Genomic DNA, 14707 nt, shown 5'->3' with positions numbered 1-14707 from the left:
ATTTCTGTGACCAAAGTCCCAGTGAAATCACGACGTGTTCCATCATAGGCTAGAATGCCTTGCTCAGAGGGGACAAAATTCTCTGGCCCGAATCCAAGGGTAGTTGCTGTGCTCAATGGGCAAACATTCAGAGCGGACCCATTGTCTACTAATACCTCTGGAACCTTCTTTTTGTTGCAGATGACTGTAATCTTGAGAGATTTTGTGTGATCTCAACCCTCAGGAGGAAGGTCCTCATCTGTGAAGGACAAAGTCCTAGATGCCCTAGCCATGGCGACCAGGCTCACCAACTCATCGGGTGTAACGTCAACAGATACTTGTGTGGCATTTAACTCTCTGAGTATTACTTTTCTATGCTTGGAAGAAGACATGAGCAGACCCCATATGGAAATATTTGCTTGTGTCTTCTTTAACTGCTTTAACAAATTATCATCTTCCTCTTCTGTAACAGGCTTATTCTGCCTTTGATTCCTTGCAGCCTTTGCTATCTCTGTTGGATTCTCTGCACTCAATTCTGGAGGCTTGAATACACGACCACCCCTTGTGACATGTTGAAGCTCATCACACTGGTCATCGAGGAACAACAAATCATCATCCTCTATTTTCTAAACATATGGTGCTTTGTTCTTTTGCTCTTCCTCAATGTCTTCACAACAGAGAACATAAGGTTGAGAAGAAGACTCTACAAAGTCATCATCAGTTAGGGAAAGGACATAAGGCTTCTCCTTTGTCAATTCTTCGATCTCCTCATCATCCAACCTCAGTACATAGGGTTTATCGAATGTTATGGCACAAATGAGGATTGAAGGGTCAAGAAGAGGTTCATTGATAAAAATAGCATTGGTAACGGGCGGAGAAACAACACGATGATTTGGGAGGAGGTTTTGAGTAGTATTTGGTCGTTCAACTTTCAAATCCTTGTTATCTATCATTTTCTGAACGGCATACTTCAGAGCTAGGCATCTTTCTGTCAGATGACCCAAATTCCGGTGATATTCGCAGTATTGGTCTAATCTCCAATACTTAGGCAATGGATCTGGTACTGGCCTACTATTAGGAAGCTTTATCTTCTTATCCCTAATCAATTTGTTTAGAATAATAGGGTAGGGATAAGGAAGCGGATCAAATTGTTTAGGTGCATGTTTCTCTGCCGGTCTTGACACCTCAGTTACTGTTCTCGCCACTGGTCTGACATAATTCACACTATTCACCGCTTTCTGTATAACCATCGGCCTCTTGCCTTCTCTGACATCAGATGGTGATGGTCTAGCCCTCAAACCATTGCCTATGGCATCCTCAGTTTGTGTTCCTGTTTGAATTAAATGGTAAAAATTAGGATAATGTTGTGTCGCCATAAAATGGAAATACTAAGTAGACAAACTCTTGACCACCAACTTTATCTGATCCTTTTCTGATAACCTCTGATTTAATTGGGCAGATTTGCACCTCCAGCGCCTAATAAATGAGGTAAAGGTCTCTTGAGGACCTTGTTTCAACTGTTTGAGGTCTCTCTTCGTAACCTCTATCCCTTCCTCCATCGAAAATTGCTCTATAAGCTTGTCAGAGATGTCCTCCATGGTCCTAACCTCATCTGGTTTCAGCCTTAGGAACCATTTCTTTGCTATCCCTACCAGAGAAATAAGAAATAGCTGGGCCATCTGTTCACGATTCAGGCCATATTGCTGTCAAAGGATGATAAACCACCTCATATGGTTCCGAGGACATCTGGTCCCGTCATACTTATCATAATCTGGGACTTTGAAGTTAGGAGGTAAAACGACTGCAGATGACATCATCAACTCGAAGACGTCAAATTTCTTCGGTCCCTGGACTTTCATGTGTTCCTGGAGATGCAACACGAGGAGGTAAGGGTATCGGCCCTCTAGAAGTGGAAGCTTTGTCATTAATTTGACTCTTCATATGGGACATTTCTTCCTTCATACCGGCCATCTCACGAGTAGGTTTTTTAGCATCTCTTGAATGACTACCATGGGATCTACTGAATCGGCCATTGGAATTGGAGAAGGATGTATAGGTGAAAGTATTTCTTGAAAATTTGAAATGGGTAACAATGAGGAGGTAATTGAAATTGGTGATAAAGATTGTCTACTCAACCTGAAATCAAAAGATTGATGGGACCAGGTTGGTTTTGAAATATTGGTTCTTTTAGAAGCAATGGCTGCCCAGCGTCAGAATCCTGAGATGGAAATATAAACACTAGGTTAAATAATTGATAAATGAAAATAAGGTATTTGGTACTAATCAAAATATAAGAAACGAGAACACATTCCATTGATGATATTAAATTTTTTCATTACAACCACTGAAGGATAACAGTTAAACAAGACAAGGTCTACTAGAATTCAGAATGATATGAAAATTGGATATTTCTGTTTCAAGAAGATTTTTCAAGCTGTTCTTCGATTCGAGCCTTCTTAAGATCCCTTTCTCCAAGTTCATCAATCAAATTAGGATGAAGGTGACGCGTCAACTCTTGGAGGGTTTTCGAAGCATTGATATGCAATCTTTCAATGGGCCTTTTATCCCATGCAGTGACTAGATGCTGGACTATAGACGGATTCAAAGTTTCACATGGAAAAAGCGACATATCCCTGGACTCGTATTGGAGACCTCCAAATTGTCGTAAAATTCGATTGGTTATATAAATGAGTTTGTTCAAGCCCAATAAAGCGAACATATTGATTTTTATGGGTACCAAAAGTAGCATGCCTAACACGTACATTCTGCCAATTAATATGGAAAATTTTCTAAAGATTTCATTACAGTTGGTTGGTGGCTTAAAAATTTGGAGCTTCTAGCAAAGCCATCCAAACAGCAACTTAGAACAACCGGTAAAGTACTTTTTGCCCTCTTTGTTAGGACTAAAAATAAGAGAGTTATGGATGTTTTACTCTATACCACCATATTTTTACTAAACATAACATAACTCTCTCATCCCTTTGACTTTTTGAAACCGTTTGTTGCGTTTGAAAGAAAACTTCAAGATGAAAATATAGAGACCGGTTTTATTTTATTTTGAGTTAAAATGAGAGTTGTGGATGTTTTGCTCTATATCTCTATGTTACTAAACGGACCGTAACTATCTCTTCCCTTTCACTTTTTTAGAGCCGTTTGTTGCGTTTGAAAGAAAACTTCAAGATGAGCAAATAGAGACTGATTTCATTTGATGTGGACTGAAAATGAGAGAGTTATGGATGTTTTACTCTCTACCTCCATGTTACTAAACAGACCAAAACTCTCTCATCCGTTTGACTTTTTTGGAGTCGTTTATTGAGTTTGAAAGAAAACATCAGAATGAGATGATATCGTCTTATTTCAAATGATCTGGCCTTAAAATGAGAGAGTTATTTTTGTTTTACTCTATGCCTCCATGTTTTTACTAAACAAAACATAACTCTCTTATCCATTTGACTTTTTTTGGAGCCATTTGTTGCATTTGAAACAAAACATTAAGGTTAACAGACATTAAGGTGCAAATGCAAATATAAAGCAATAAGATAAGAGAGAGTGCACCCGAGATTTAAAGTGGTTCGGTCCTCCAAACGCGAGACCCACTCCACTCCACCAACCAAACCCGTTGATGGCTTCACTATTTGATCTTCTTAACTTCGGCGAAGATCGGTGCCAATTACAATTCCGAATGCTTTAACCTTGGTGGCAATCTACACCACGGAGAGTGGGCTCCGCTTCTCCGAACACTCGCCCAATACAATGTTCTTGAATAAGAAGGAAAGAAAACAAAAATTCCCTCACAAGGGTTTACAACAAACTTTGTAGAAGATGTACAATTTGAGCCTAATGATCCAAATCCTAATCTTAGAGGATGAGAGGCATAAACAAGCTTTGATACGCTCTTGGGATATTCAAGTAGAGTTTAAGAGTGTTAGGATTGATAATAGGAAAGTAGAGAATACCCATATATATATAGGAAAACCCAATATGACCATTTGAGGGGCATTGTCATAAATCTGGCAAAGTTCCCAACGGTCAAAATTCTTCCCGTTATAAGTGTCTCGGAGTTCCGAGAATTGATCTCGGAGTTCCGGGAATACAAACAGAAGTTGGAAATTTTCTATTGTACCAAATCTCGGAGCTCCGATGATTTCTCGAAGTTCCGAGCTCGGAGCTCTGAGAATTCTCTCGTAGTTCCGAGAAGCCTATCAGCAGCAGATTTTCAATTTTGTTTCTGGGCTTCCAACTTTACACCAAGTTGGGATTGTAAATGAGGGTTCCAAAGTGTTGGAACACTACAAGGACAATCACATAAACATTTAGGGTGTGTGTTTATTTACTTTATTTAAGCCTCTTAAAATCTAAATTAGGATTGGATCTTATACAATCTAGATAGACTTCGATCTTCAATGTGATTCTTCAAGTCTTCAAATTGTCTTGGATCGCCGATGACTTTGGCCTTCCGTATGTGGTCAAATGAGAGCTTCTTGGCCTCAATCCAAGCAATCTTGTCTTTAAGCAATCATGATCTACAACTTAGACAATCAAACACATTAGTGATCTTAAATCACTTGTGTATTGGAATCATCAAAATAAGATGGGAATTGCCAAGGTGGGAACCATTGGGCTTACAATCTCTCCCTTTTTGATGATGACAAGCACAAGAGATTTTTCAATAAAAACATGCATAATTTCCTTACACTAGATTTCTCTCCCCCTTTGGCATCTATAAAAAAGATGGGGTAAAAGAAAAATTAAAGGGATAAAATCTACAATTTTAAGCTCCCCCTTTTTCAAGGAAAAAGACAAACAATGAACTCCCCCTATTTGAAAAACAAATTCAATACAAGAGGGGATTTTAAAATTCAAAGATAAAGATATACAAATAATTAATCAACAAGCCCCTAATCTAAGCACATATGAAGAGAATCATATGGGGGCTTTGGGAACCCAAGATTTCTTGGTTCCACCACAATGCCTAATTTTAGATGCACATTGGAATTGGTAATGACCATTTATTCCACAATAATGGCATCTAACATGAGGGTTAGATAGACTAGTCCTATCATAAAAGGCATGATTAGGTCTATAACTAGTCTTTTTCAAGATTATGTCAATGATTTTATTACCATTTAAAAATCCATGGAGACATAATCTTAACCTTTCATTTTCATTATGAAGATGGGTTATTTGATTTAGAAAATCATTAGTTTCATCTTCATAAGATTTGGAAGAGCTTGCCACATTTTGTAATTGGCAAGATTTCTCATCCAAAATACCCTTAAGGGTTTCAATCTCAAGTTTAAAATTTTCAATTTTTACTTTAGCTTGAGATATGGAAGAAGAGGATTCATTTTTCAAAAGATCAAGTTCATTTTCTAATTTTGAAATAGATTTTTTTTTAACTTTATTTTTTGAAATTTGAGAATGCAAGGTTAAGTACAAGTCATCATAAGATATTTTTTCACTATCACTACTTGATGAATTACAAGAGGAGTTAGAGTTTACCTCAACTTCATGGGAGAGTGCCATGAGGCAAAGGTCATCTTTATTTTCTTCCCCTTCACTTGAGCTCTTTCCCGAGGTGCTAGTAGCATCCCAACCGGCTACAAGAGCCTTTTTCTTCCAATCCTTCTTTCCCTTGTACTTTGAGGAAGATGACTTGAGAAGTGGACAATCCGGTCTTTTGTGTCCTGTCTTCTTGCAATTGTAACACTTTATTCCTCCTTCTACTTCATTTTCTTCTTTCTTCTTCTTTTTATCCTTCTTATGTATCTTTCTCCATAAACTTTTAAATTTCCTTAAAGCTTCTTCCTCAATGTTATCCGCATCACTTGATGATGAGTCCATCTTGGAGGCCTTTAGAGATAGAGAACGACTTTCTCTTTCTTTCTCTTTCGGCTTCTTCTCCTCTTGTCGGCTAGTGAGGAGCATCTCATGGATGATGAGAGATCCTACAAGCTCCTCCATAGTTAGCGTCTTGAGATCTTTTGATTCTTGGATGGCGGTGACCTTCGGGTCCCAATAAGGAGGAAGTGACCTAAGCAACTTACTCACAAGCTCATCAGTAGGATAAGCTTTACCAAGATTAGCTAATTCATTAGAAATCTTAGAAAATCGGGTATACATTTCGGAAATACTTTCATTTTGACCCATTCTAAACATTTCATATTTGCTCTTTAACAAGTTTATTTTGGAATCCTTAACTTGTGATGTTCCCTCATGGGTAATGGCAAGTGTATCCCAAATAAGCTTGGCGGAATAAAAAAGAGCTACTCTACTGAACTCCTCCGTAGATAAGGCGCAAAACAAAGAGTTTATAGCTTTGTAATTTAAATTTGCATGCCTTTTATCTTCAAGATTCCATTCTTCAAATGGCTTGGAAGGCAAAATGTATCCATTTTCAACAATATGCCAAAGTTCCACATCTATCGAAAGGAGATAGATGCGCATCCTTGTTTTCCAATGTCCATAGTTGGACCCATTGAAGAAAGGAGGTCTAGTTGTGGAATGGCCTTCCGGAAAACCGGTTTCATTTATATTTGCCATTTCACAAATAGAAAGTTGCCAAAGATCTTATGATCTTTCCCTTGTTTGAAATTTTAAAGAAAAATTTACCAAAGATTTTAAGAAAAGAAAATCTTTTAAGAACCTAGGCTTTGATATCAAGTGAAATTCCAAGGGTGGTCCCGAATTGGCAACTAATGAGGAGGTAAAAAATTAGGTTGCTAACAAGTTTTAACCTTATTTAAAAACTCAACCCAATTTTGAAAATTAAGAGATCAAGATGAAATTCAAGCACACAAGTTAAATCTAAAGGTGCAAATGCAAATATGAAGCAATAAGATAAGAGAGAGTGCACCCGAGATTTAAAGTGGTTCGGTCCTCCAAACGCGAGGCCTACTCCACTCCACCAACCAAACCCGTTGATGGCTTCACTATTTGATCTTCTTAACTTCGGCTAAGATCGGTGCCAATTACAATTCCAAATGCTTTAACGTTGGTGGCAATCTACACCATGGACAGTGGGCTCCGCTTCTCCGAACACTCGCCCAATACAATGTTCTTGAATAAAAAGGAAAGAAAACAAAAAATCCCTCAGAAGGGTTTATAACAAACTTTGTAGAAGATGTACAATTTGAGCCTAATGATCCAAATCCTAATCTTAGAGGATGAGAGGCATAAACAAGCTTAAATTCACTCTTGGGATATTCGAGTAGAGTTTAAGAGTGTTAGGATTGATAATAGGGAAGTAGAGAATACCCATATATATAGGAAAACCCAATATGACCGTTTGAGGGGCATTGTCGTAAATTTGGCAAAGTTCCCAACGGTCAAAATTCTTCCCGTTATAGTTGTCTCGGAGTTCCGGGAATACAAACAGAAGTTGGAAATTTTCTACTGGACCAAATCTCGGAGCTCTGAGGATTTCTTGGAGTTCCGAGCTCGGAGCTCCGAGAATTCTCTCGGAGTTCCGAGAAGCCTATCAGCAGCAGATTTTCAATTCTGTTTCTGGGCTTTCAACTTTACACCAAGTTGGGATTGTAAATGAGGGTTCGAAAGTGTTGGAACACCACAAGGACAATCACATAAACATTTAGGATGTGTGTTTATTTACTTTATTTGAGCCTCTTAAAATCTAAATTAGGATTGGATCTTATACAAACTAAATAGACTTCGATCTTCAATGCGATTCTTCAAATCTTCAAATTGTCTTGGATCGCCGATGACTTTGGCCTTCCTTATGTGGTCAAATGAGAGCTTCTTGGCCTCAATCCAAGCAATCTTGTCTTTAAGCAATCATGATCTACAACTTAGACAATCAAACACATTAGTGATCTTAAATCACTTGTGTATTGGAATCATCAAAATAAGATGGGAATTGCCAAGGTGGGAACCATTGGGCTTACAACAGAACATATCTCTCTCATCCCTTTGACTTTTTTTTGAGCAGTTTGTTGCGTTTGAAAGAAAACATCAAGGTAAAGAGAGAGGCTGATTTTATTTGATTTTGACTTAAAATGAGAGAGTTCGGGATGTTTTACTCCGTAGCTCTATGGTGCTAAATAGACCATAACTTCCTCATTCCTTTAACTTTTTTGGATCAGTTTGCTGCTTTTGGAAGAAAACATGAAGGTGAGAAGATAAAGACTGATTTCATTTGATTTGGACTTAAAATGAGAGAGTTGTGGGTGTTTTACTCTATATCTCCATGTTACTAAATAGACCGTAACTCTCTCTTCCCTTTCAATTTTTTGGTGCCGTTTGTTGCGTTTGAAAAAAAACTTCTAGATTAGAAAAAAGAGACTGATTTCATTTGATTTGGACTGAAAATGAGAGAGGTATAGATGTTTTACTCTATACCTCCATGTTACTAAACAGACTATAACTCTCTCATCCCTTTGACTTTTTTGGAGCCGTTTATTACGTTTGAGAGAAAACATCAAGATGAGAAGATAGCGACTTATTTCGAATGATTTGGACTTAAATTGAGAGAGATAATTTTGTTTTACTCTATGCCTAATTGTTTTTACTAAACAAAACATAACTCTCTCATCCCTTTGACGCTTTTTGGAGCCATTTGTTGCGTTTGAAAGAAAACATCAAGGTCAACAAAGAGAGACTGATTTGATTAGATTTTGACTTAAAATGATAGAGTTTTGGATGTTTTACTCTATACCTCCATGTTACAAAACATACCGTAATTCACTCACCCTTTCACTTTTTTTGAGCCGTTTGTTTCGTTTCTAAGAAAACATCATGATGGGAAGATAGAGACTGATTTGATTTGATTTGGATTTAAAATGAGAGAGTTCTTGATGTTTTACTCTATCCCCCATATTTTTACTAAACATACCATAACTCTGTCATCGCTTTGACTTTTTTGGTCTAGTTTGTTGCATTTGAAAGAAAACTTCAAAATGAGAAGATAGATGAGAGAGTTATGGATGTTTTACTCACCTCCATGTTTTTACTAAACAGAACATAACTCTCTCATCCCTCTGACTTTTTTAGAGTTGTTTGTTGCGTTTGAAAGAAAATATCAAGATGAACATATAGAGATTGATTTTATTTTATTTTTAGTTAAAATGAGAGAGTTATGGATGTTTTACTCTATATCTCCTTGTTACTAAATAGACCGTAATTGTCTCTGCCCTTTCAATTTTTTGGAGCCGTTTGTTGCGTTTGAAAGAAAACATAAAGATTAGAATGTAGAGACTCATTTCATATGATTCAGATTTTTTTTTTCAGTGGGTAAGTTGGGGTTAGGCGGATCCCGACCAGATATATTGATAGGAAACAATACAAATTACAGAGGGGGCCTAAAGCGGTGGCAAGAAAGGAAAGATACATCAAATAGCAAACTCAACAATTAATTCAAAATGGCTAATAGAGCATGCTGAGCAGAGCCCCGAAGAGGTTCAAAATGGCAAATAACCATGCCAGATGAGCGAGAAACAGGCCTAATATATGCACAGACAACTCTGAAAAGGGGGCAGAGGGGTAATCTTCAGGATCGACTTGAAAGCTGGTCTAAAAGCTCTGAGTCCAGAGACCAATTCAACTGAGTTATAGCCTAGAGTAGGGAGTTCCAGAGGCATCTTCATTTGCAATGGAGATCAATTCTACAGGGAAAGCATTGGGAGTATCTCTGCTCCCCTTATAGGGCAATCAAATTTTGAGAGGAAGTCAACTCCTCTATTCGCTTCTCTCCAGATATGGGAAAGTTTCCATCCTTTCAGGGCTAACAGATTTGTTCGGATCCTGATGATGGTAGGTCTCTTCCTCCAACTCTCTCATCCCATTGACTCTTTTTGGATCTGTTTGTTGCGTTTGAAAGAAAACATCAAGGTCAACAGAGAGAGACTGATTTTATTTGATTTTGACTTAAAATAAGAGAGTTATGGATGTTTTACTCTATACCTCAATGTTACTAAATAGAACATAACTCTCTCATCCCTTTGAGTTTTTTGGGGCCGTTTGCTGCGTTTGAAAGAAAACATCAAGATAAGAATATAGAGAATGATTTCAATCATTTGGACTTTAAATGAGAGAGTTATTCATGTTTTACTCTATTCCTCCATGTTTTTACTAAACAGAACATAACTCTCTCATCCCTTTGAATTTTTCATGTCGTTTACTGTGTTTGAAAGAAAACTTCAAGATCAATAAATAAAGACTGATTTTATTTGAATTTGACTTAAAATGACAGAGTTCTGGATGTTTTACTCTATACCTCTATGTTACTTAACATACCTTTATGTTACTTAACATACCATAACTCTCTCATCCGTTTGACTTTTTTGGAGTCGTTTATTGCGTTTGAAAGAAAACATCAAGATGAGATGATCGCGACTTACCTCTATGTTTTTACTAAACAGAACATAACTCTCTCATCCCTTTGACTTTTTTGGAGCCGTTTGTTTCGTTTGAAAGAAAACATCAATGTCAATAGAGAGAGACTGATTTTATTTAATTTTGACTCAAAATAAGGGAGTTATGGATGTTTTAGCCTATACCTCAATGTTCCTAAACAAAACATAACTCTCTCATCCCTTTGAGTTTTTGGGGGCCGTTTGTTGCGTTTGAAAGAAAACATCGAGATAAGAAGAGACTGATTTTATTTAATTTTGACTCAAAAAACGAGAGTTATGGATGTTTTAGCCTATACCTCAATGTTCCTAAACAAAACATAACTCTCTCATCCCTTTGAGTTTTTTAGGGCCGTTTGTTGCGTTTGAAAGAAAACATCGAGATAAGAAGATAGTGACTGATTTCATTTATTTGGACTTAAAATGAGAGAGTTATTTATGTTTTACTCTATGCCTCCATGTTTTTACAAAACAGAACATAACTCTCTGATCCCTTTGACTTTTTTTGGAGCCCTTTGTTGCGTTTGAAAGAAAACACCAAGATCAATAGAGAGACTGAATTCATTTGATTTGGACTTAAAAGGAGTGTTGTGGGTGTTTTACTCTATATCTCCATGTTACTGAACAGACTGTAACCCTCTCTTCCCTTTCAATTTGTTGCTACCGTTTGTTGCGTTTGAAAGAAAACTTCAAGATTAGCGAATAGAGACTGATTTCATTTGATTTGGACTGAAAATGGGAGAGTTATAGATGTTTTACTCTATACCTCCATCTTACTAAACATACCATAACTCTCTCATCCCGTTGAGTTTTTAGGGGACGTTTGTTGCGTTTGAAAGAAAACACCAAGGCAAGAAGATAGAGACTAATACCATTTGGTGTGGACTTAAAGTGAGAGAGTTACTGATGTTTTACTCTATTCCTCCATGTTTTTACTAAACAGAACATAACGCTCTCATCCCTTTGACTTTTTTCGAGCTGTTTATTTCGTTCGAAAGATAACTTCAAGATCAACAGATAGAGATTGATTTTATTTGATTTTGACTTATAATGAGAGAGTCTGGATGTTTTACTCTCATTTAGCTCCATGTTGCTAAATAGGTCACAACTCTCTCATCCCATTAACTTTTTGGGATCTGTTTGTTGCGTTTGGAAGAAAACATCAAGGTGAGAAGATACAGACTGATTTCATTTGATTTGAACTTAAAATGAGAGAGTTCCTGATGTTTTACTCTATATCTCCATGTTACTAAACAGACCGTAACTCTCTCTTCCCTTTTAATTTTTGGTCCTGTTTGTTGCGTTTGAAAGAAAACCTCAAGATGAGCAATTAGAGAATGATTTCATTTGATTTGGACTGAAAATGAGGGAGTTATGGATGTTTTACTCTATACCTCCATGTAACTTAACAGACCATAACTCACTCATCCCTTTGAATTTTTTGCAGCCGTTTATTGCGTTTGAAAGAAAACATCAAGATGAGATGATAGCGACTTATTTCAAATGATTTGGACTTAAAATGATAGAGTTATTTATGTTTTACCTTATGCCTTCATGTGTTTACTAAACAGAACATAACTCTCTCATCCCTTTGACTTTTTTTGGAGCCATTTGTTGCGTTTGAAAGAAAACATCAAGGTCAACAAAGAGAGACTGATTTTATTTGACTTAGACTTAAAATAAGAATTATGGATGTTTTACTCTATACCGCAATGTTATTAAACAGAACATAAGTCCCTTATCCCTTTGAGTTTTTTTGGGCCGTTTGTTGCGTTTGAAAGAAAACATCAAAAGAAAACATCAAAATAAGAAGATAGAGACGGATTTCTTTTATTTGGACCTAAAATGATAGAGTTATTGATGTTTTTACTCTATTCCTCCATGTTTTTACTAAATAGAACATAACTCTCTCATCCCTTTCACTTTTTTGGAGCCGTTTATTGAGTTTGAAAGAAAACATCTAGATGAGATGATAGCGACGTATTTCAAATGAATTGGACTTAAAATGAGAAAGTTATTTATGTTTCTCTATGCCTCCACGTTTTTACTAAATAGAACATAACTCTCTCATTCCTTTGAGTTTTTTTGGAGTCATTTGTTGTGTTTGAAAGAAAATATGATGGTCAAAAAAGAGAGACTGATTTTAACTCATCTTGATTTAAAATGAGAGAGTTCTGGATGTTTTTCTCTATAGCTCCATGTTGCTAAATGGATCCCTTTAAATATTTTGGATCCATTTGTTGAGTTTGGAAGAAAAGATTAAGGTGAGATGATAAAAACTGATTTCATTTGATTTGGGCTTAAAATGAGAGAGTTGTTTTACTCTATATCTCCATGTTAATAAACAGACCGTATCTTTCCTTTTCATTTTTTGGTGCCGTTTGTTACGTTTGAAAGAAAACTTCAAAATTAGCAAACAGAGAATGATTTCTTTGATTTTGACTGAAAATGAGAGAGCTATATATGTTTTACTCTATACCTCCATGTTACTAAACAGACCATTACTCTCTCACCCCTTTGACTTTTTTGGAGCCGTTTACTACGTTTGAAAGAAAACATCTAGATGAGAAGATAGCGACTTATTTGAAATGATTTGGAGTTAAATTGAGAGAGTTATTTTTGTTTTACACTATTCCTAACAGAACATAACTCTCTCATCCCTTTGACATTTTTTGGAGCCGTTCGTTGCGTTTGAAAGAAAACATTAAGGTAAAAAAAAGAGACAGATTTTATTAGATTTTGACTTTAAATGGGAGAGTTATAGATGTTTTACTCTATACCTCCGTTACTAAACAGACAGTAACTCTCTCAAATTTGACTTTTTTTTATTTGATTTGGATTTAAAATGAGAGATTTCTGGATGTTTTACTCTATGCCACTTTATTTTTACTAAACAGACCGTAACTCTCTCATCACTTTGACTTTTTTGGTGCAGCTTGTTGCGTTTGAAAGAAAACATCAAGATGAGAAGATGGAGATTGATTTCTTTTGATTTGGACTAAAAATGAGAGAGTTATGGATGTTTTACCCATCTCCATGTTTTTACTAAACAGAATATAACTCTCTCATCGGTTTCACTTTTTTGGAGCCGTTTGTTGCGTTTGAAAGAAAACTTCAAGATGAACATATAGAGACTGATTTTATTTGATTTTTAGTTAAAATGAGAGAGATATGGATGTTTTACTCTATATCTCTGTGTTACTAAACATCAAGATGAACGTAACTATCTCTTCCCTTTCACTTTTTTGGAGCTGTTTGTTGCATTCGAAAGAAAACATTAGAATAAGTTGTGGATCTTTTACTCTATATCTCCATGTTACTAAATACACCGTAACTCTCTCTTCCCTTTTAATTTTTTGGAGCCGTTTGTTGCGTCTGAAAGAAAACTACAAGATGAGCAAATAGAAACTGATTTAATTTGATTTGAAGTGGAAATGAGAGAGTTATGGATGTTTTACTCTCTACTTCCATGTTACTAAACAGACCGTAACCCTCGCATCCCCATAACCTTTTTGGATCCGTTTGTTGTGTTTGGAGGAAAACATCAAGGTGTGAAGATAGAGACTGATGTCATTTGATTGGGACTTAGAATAAGAGACGTGTGGATGTTTTACTCTATACCTCCATGTTTTTAAAAAACAGAACATAACACACTTATTCTTTTCACTTTTTTGGAGCCGTTAATTGTGTTTGTAAGAAAACATCAAGGTGAGAAGATAGAGACTGATTTCATTTGATTTGGATTTAAAATGAGAGAGTTGTGGATGTTTTATTTGCTCCCATGTTTTTAGAAAATAGACCGTAAGTCTCTCATCCCTTTGACTTTTTTATTGTAGTTTGTTACGTTTTAAAGAAAACTTCAAGATGAGCATATAAAGACTGATTTCATTTGATTTGGACTGAAACTGAGACAATTATGGATGTTTTACTCTGTACCTCAATGTTACTAAATAGACCATAACTCTCTCATTCCTTTGACTTTTTTGAGGCCGTTTATTGTGTTAGAAAGAAAACATCAAGGTAAGAAGATAGAGACTGATTTCATTTGATTTGGACTTAAAATGAGAGAGTTATTGATGTTTTACTCTATTCCTCCATGTTTTTACTCAACAGAACATAACCCTCTAATCCCTTTGAATTTTTTCGAGCCGTTTATTGCGTTTGAACGAAAACTTCAACATCAAGAGATAGAGACTAATTTTATTTGAGTTTGACTTAAAATGAGAGAGTTCTGGATGTTTTACTTTATACCTCCATGTTACTTAACAGACCATAACTCTCTCATCCCTTTGACCTTTTTGGAGCCGTTTATTGCGTTTGAAAGAAAACATCAAGATGAGATGATAGCAACTTATTTCAAA

The 14707-nt window shown here is 36.2% G+C and overlaps 2 protein-coding genes across 3 annotated transcripts in view; both read right to left on the bottom strand.

Annotated features, from left to right (window-relative positions):
• Nucleotides 1-14707, bottom strand: part of LOC143875050 (uncharacterized) — an 82502-nt gene that overhangs the window by 29983 nt on the left and 37812 nt on the right. The gene's annotated exons all lie outside the window — the stretch shown is intronic.
• Nucleotides 213-1658, bottom strand: LOC143887704 (uncharacterized). Its single transcript, XM_077391855.1, has 3 exons — nucleotides 1382-1658; nucleotides 612-1309; nucleotides 213-566 (listed from the first exon to the last, which is right to left on the bottom strand). The coding sequence occupies exons 1-3, from the start codon at nucleotides 1656-1658 to the stop codon at nucleotides 213-215; spliced, it is 1329 nt and encodes a 442-aa protein (XP_077247970.1).

This window comes from Tasmannia lanceolata, unplaced genomic scaffold, assembly GCF_043159265.1.
Source record: "Tasmannia lanceolata isolate RefF3 unplaced genomic scaffold, GAP_Taslan_0.1 ptg000002l, whole genome shotgun sequence".
Classification (NCBI taxonomy): Eukaryota; Viridiplantae; Streptophyta; class Magnoliopsida; order Canellales; family Winteraceae; genus Tasmannia; species Tasmannia lanceolata.
The sequence above is the reverse complement of the archived record's forward strand: the minus strand, read 5'-3'. Positions and strand labels throughout refer to the sequence as shown.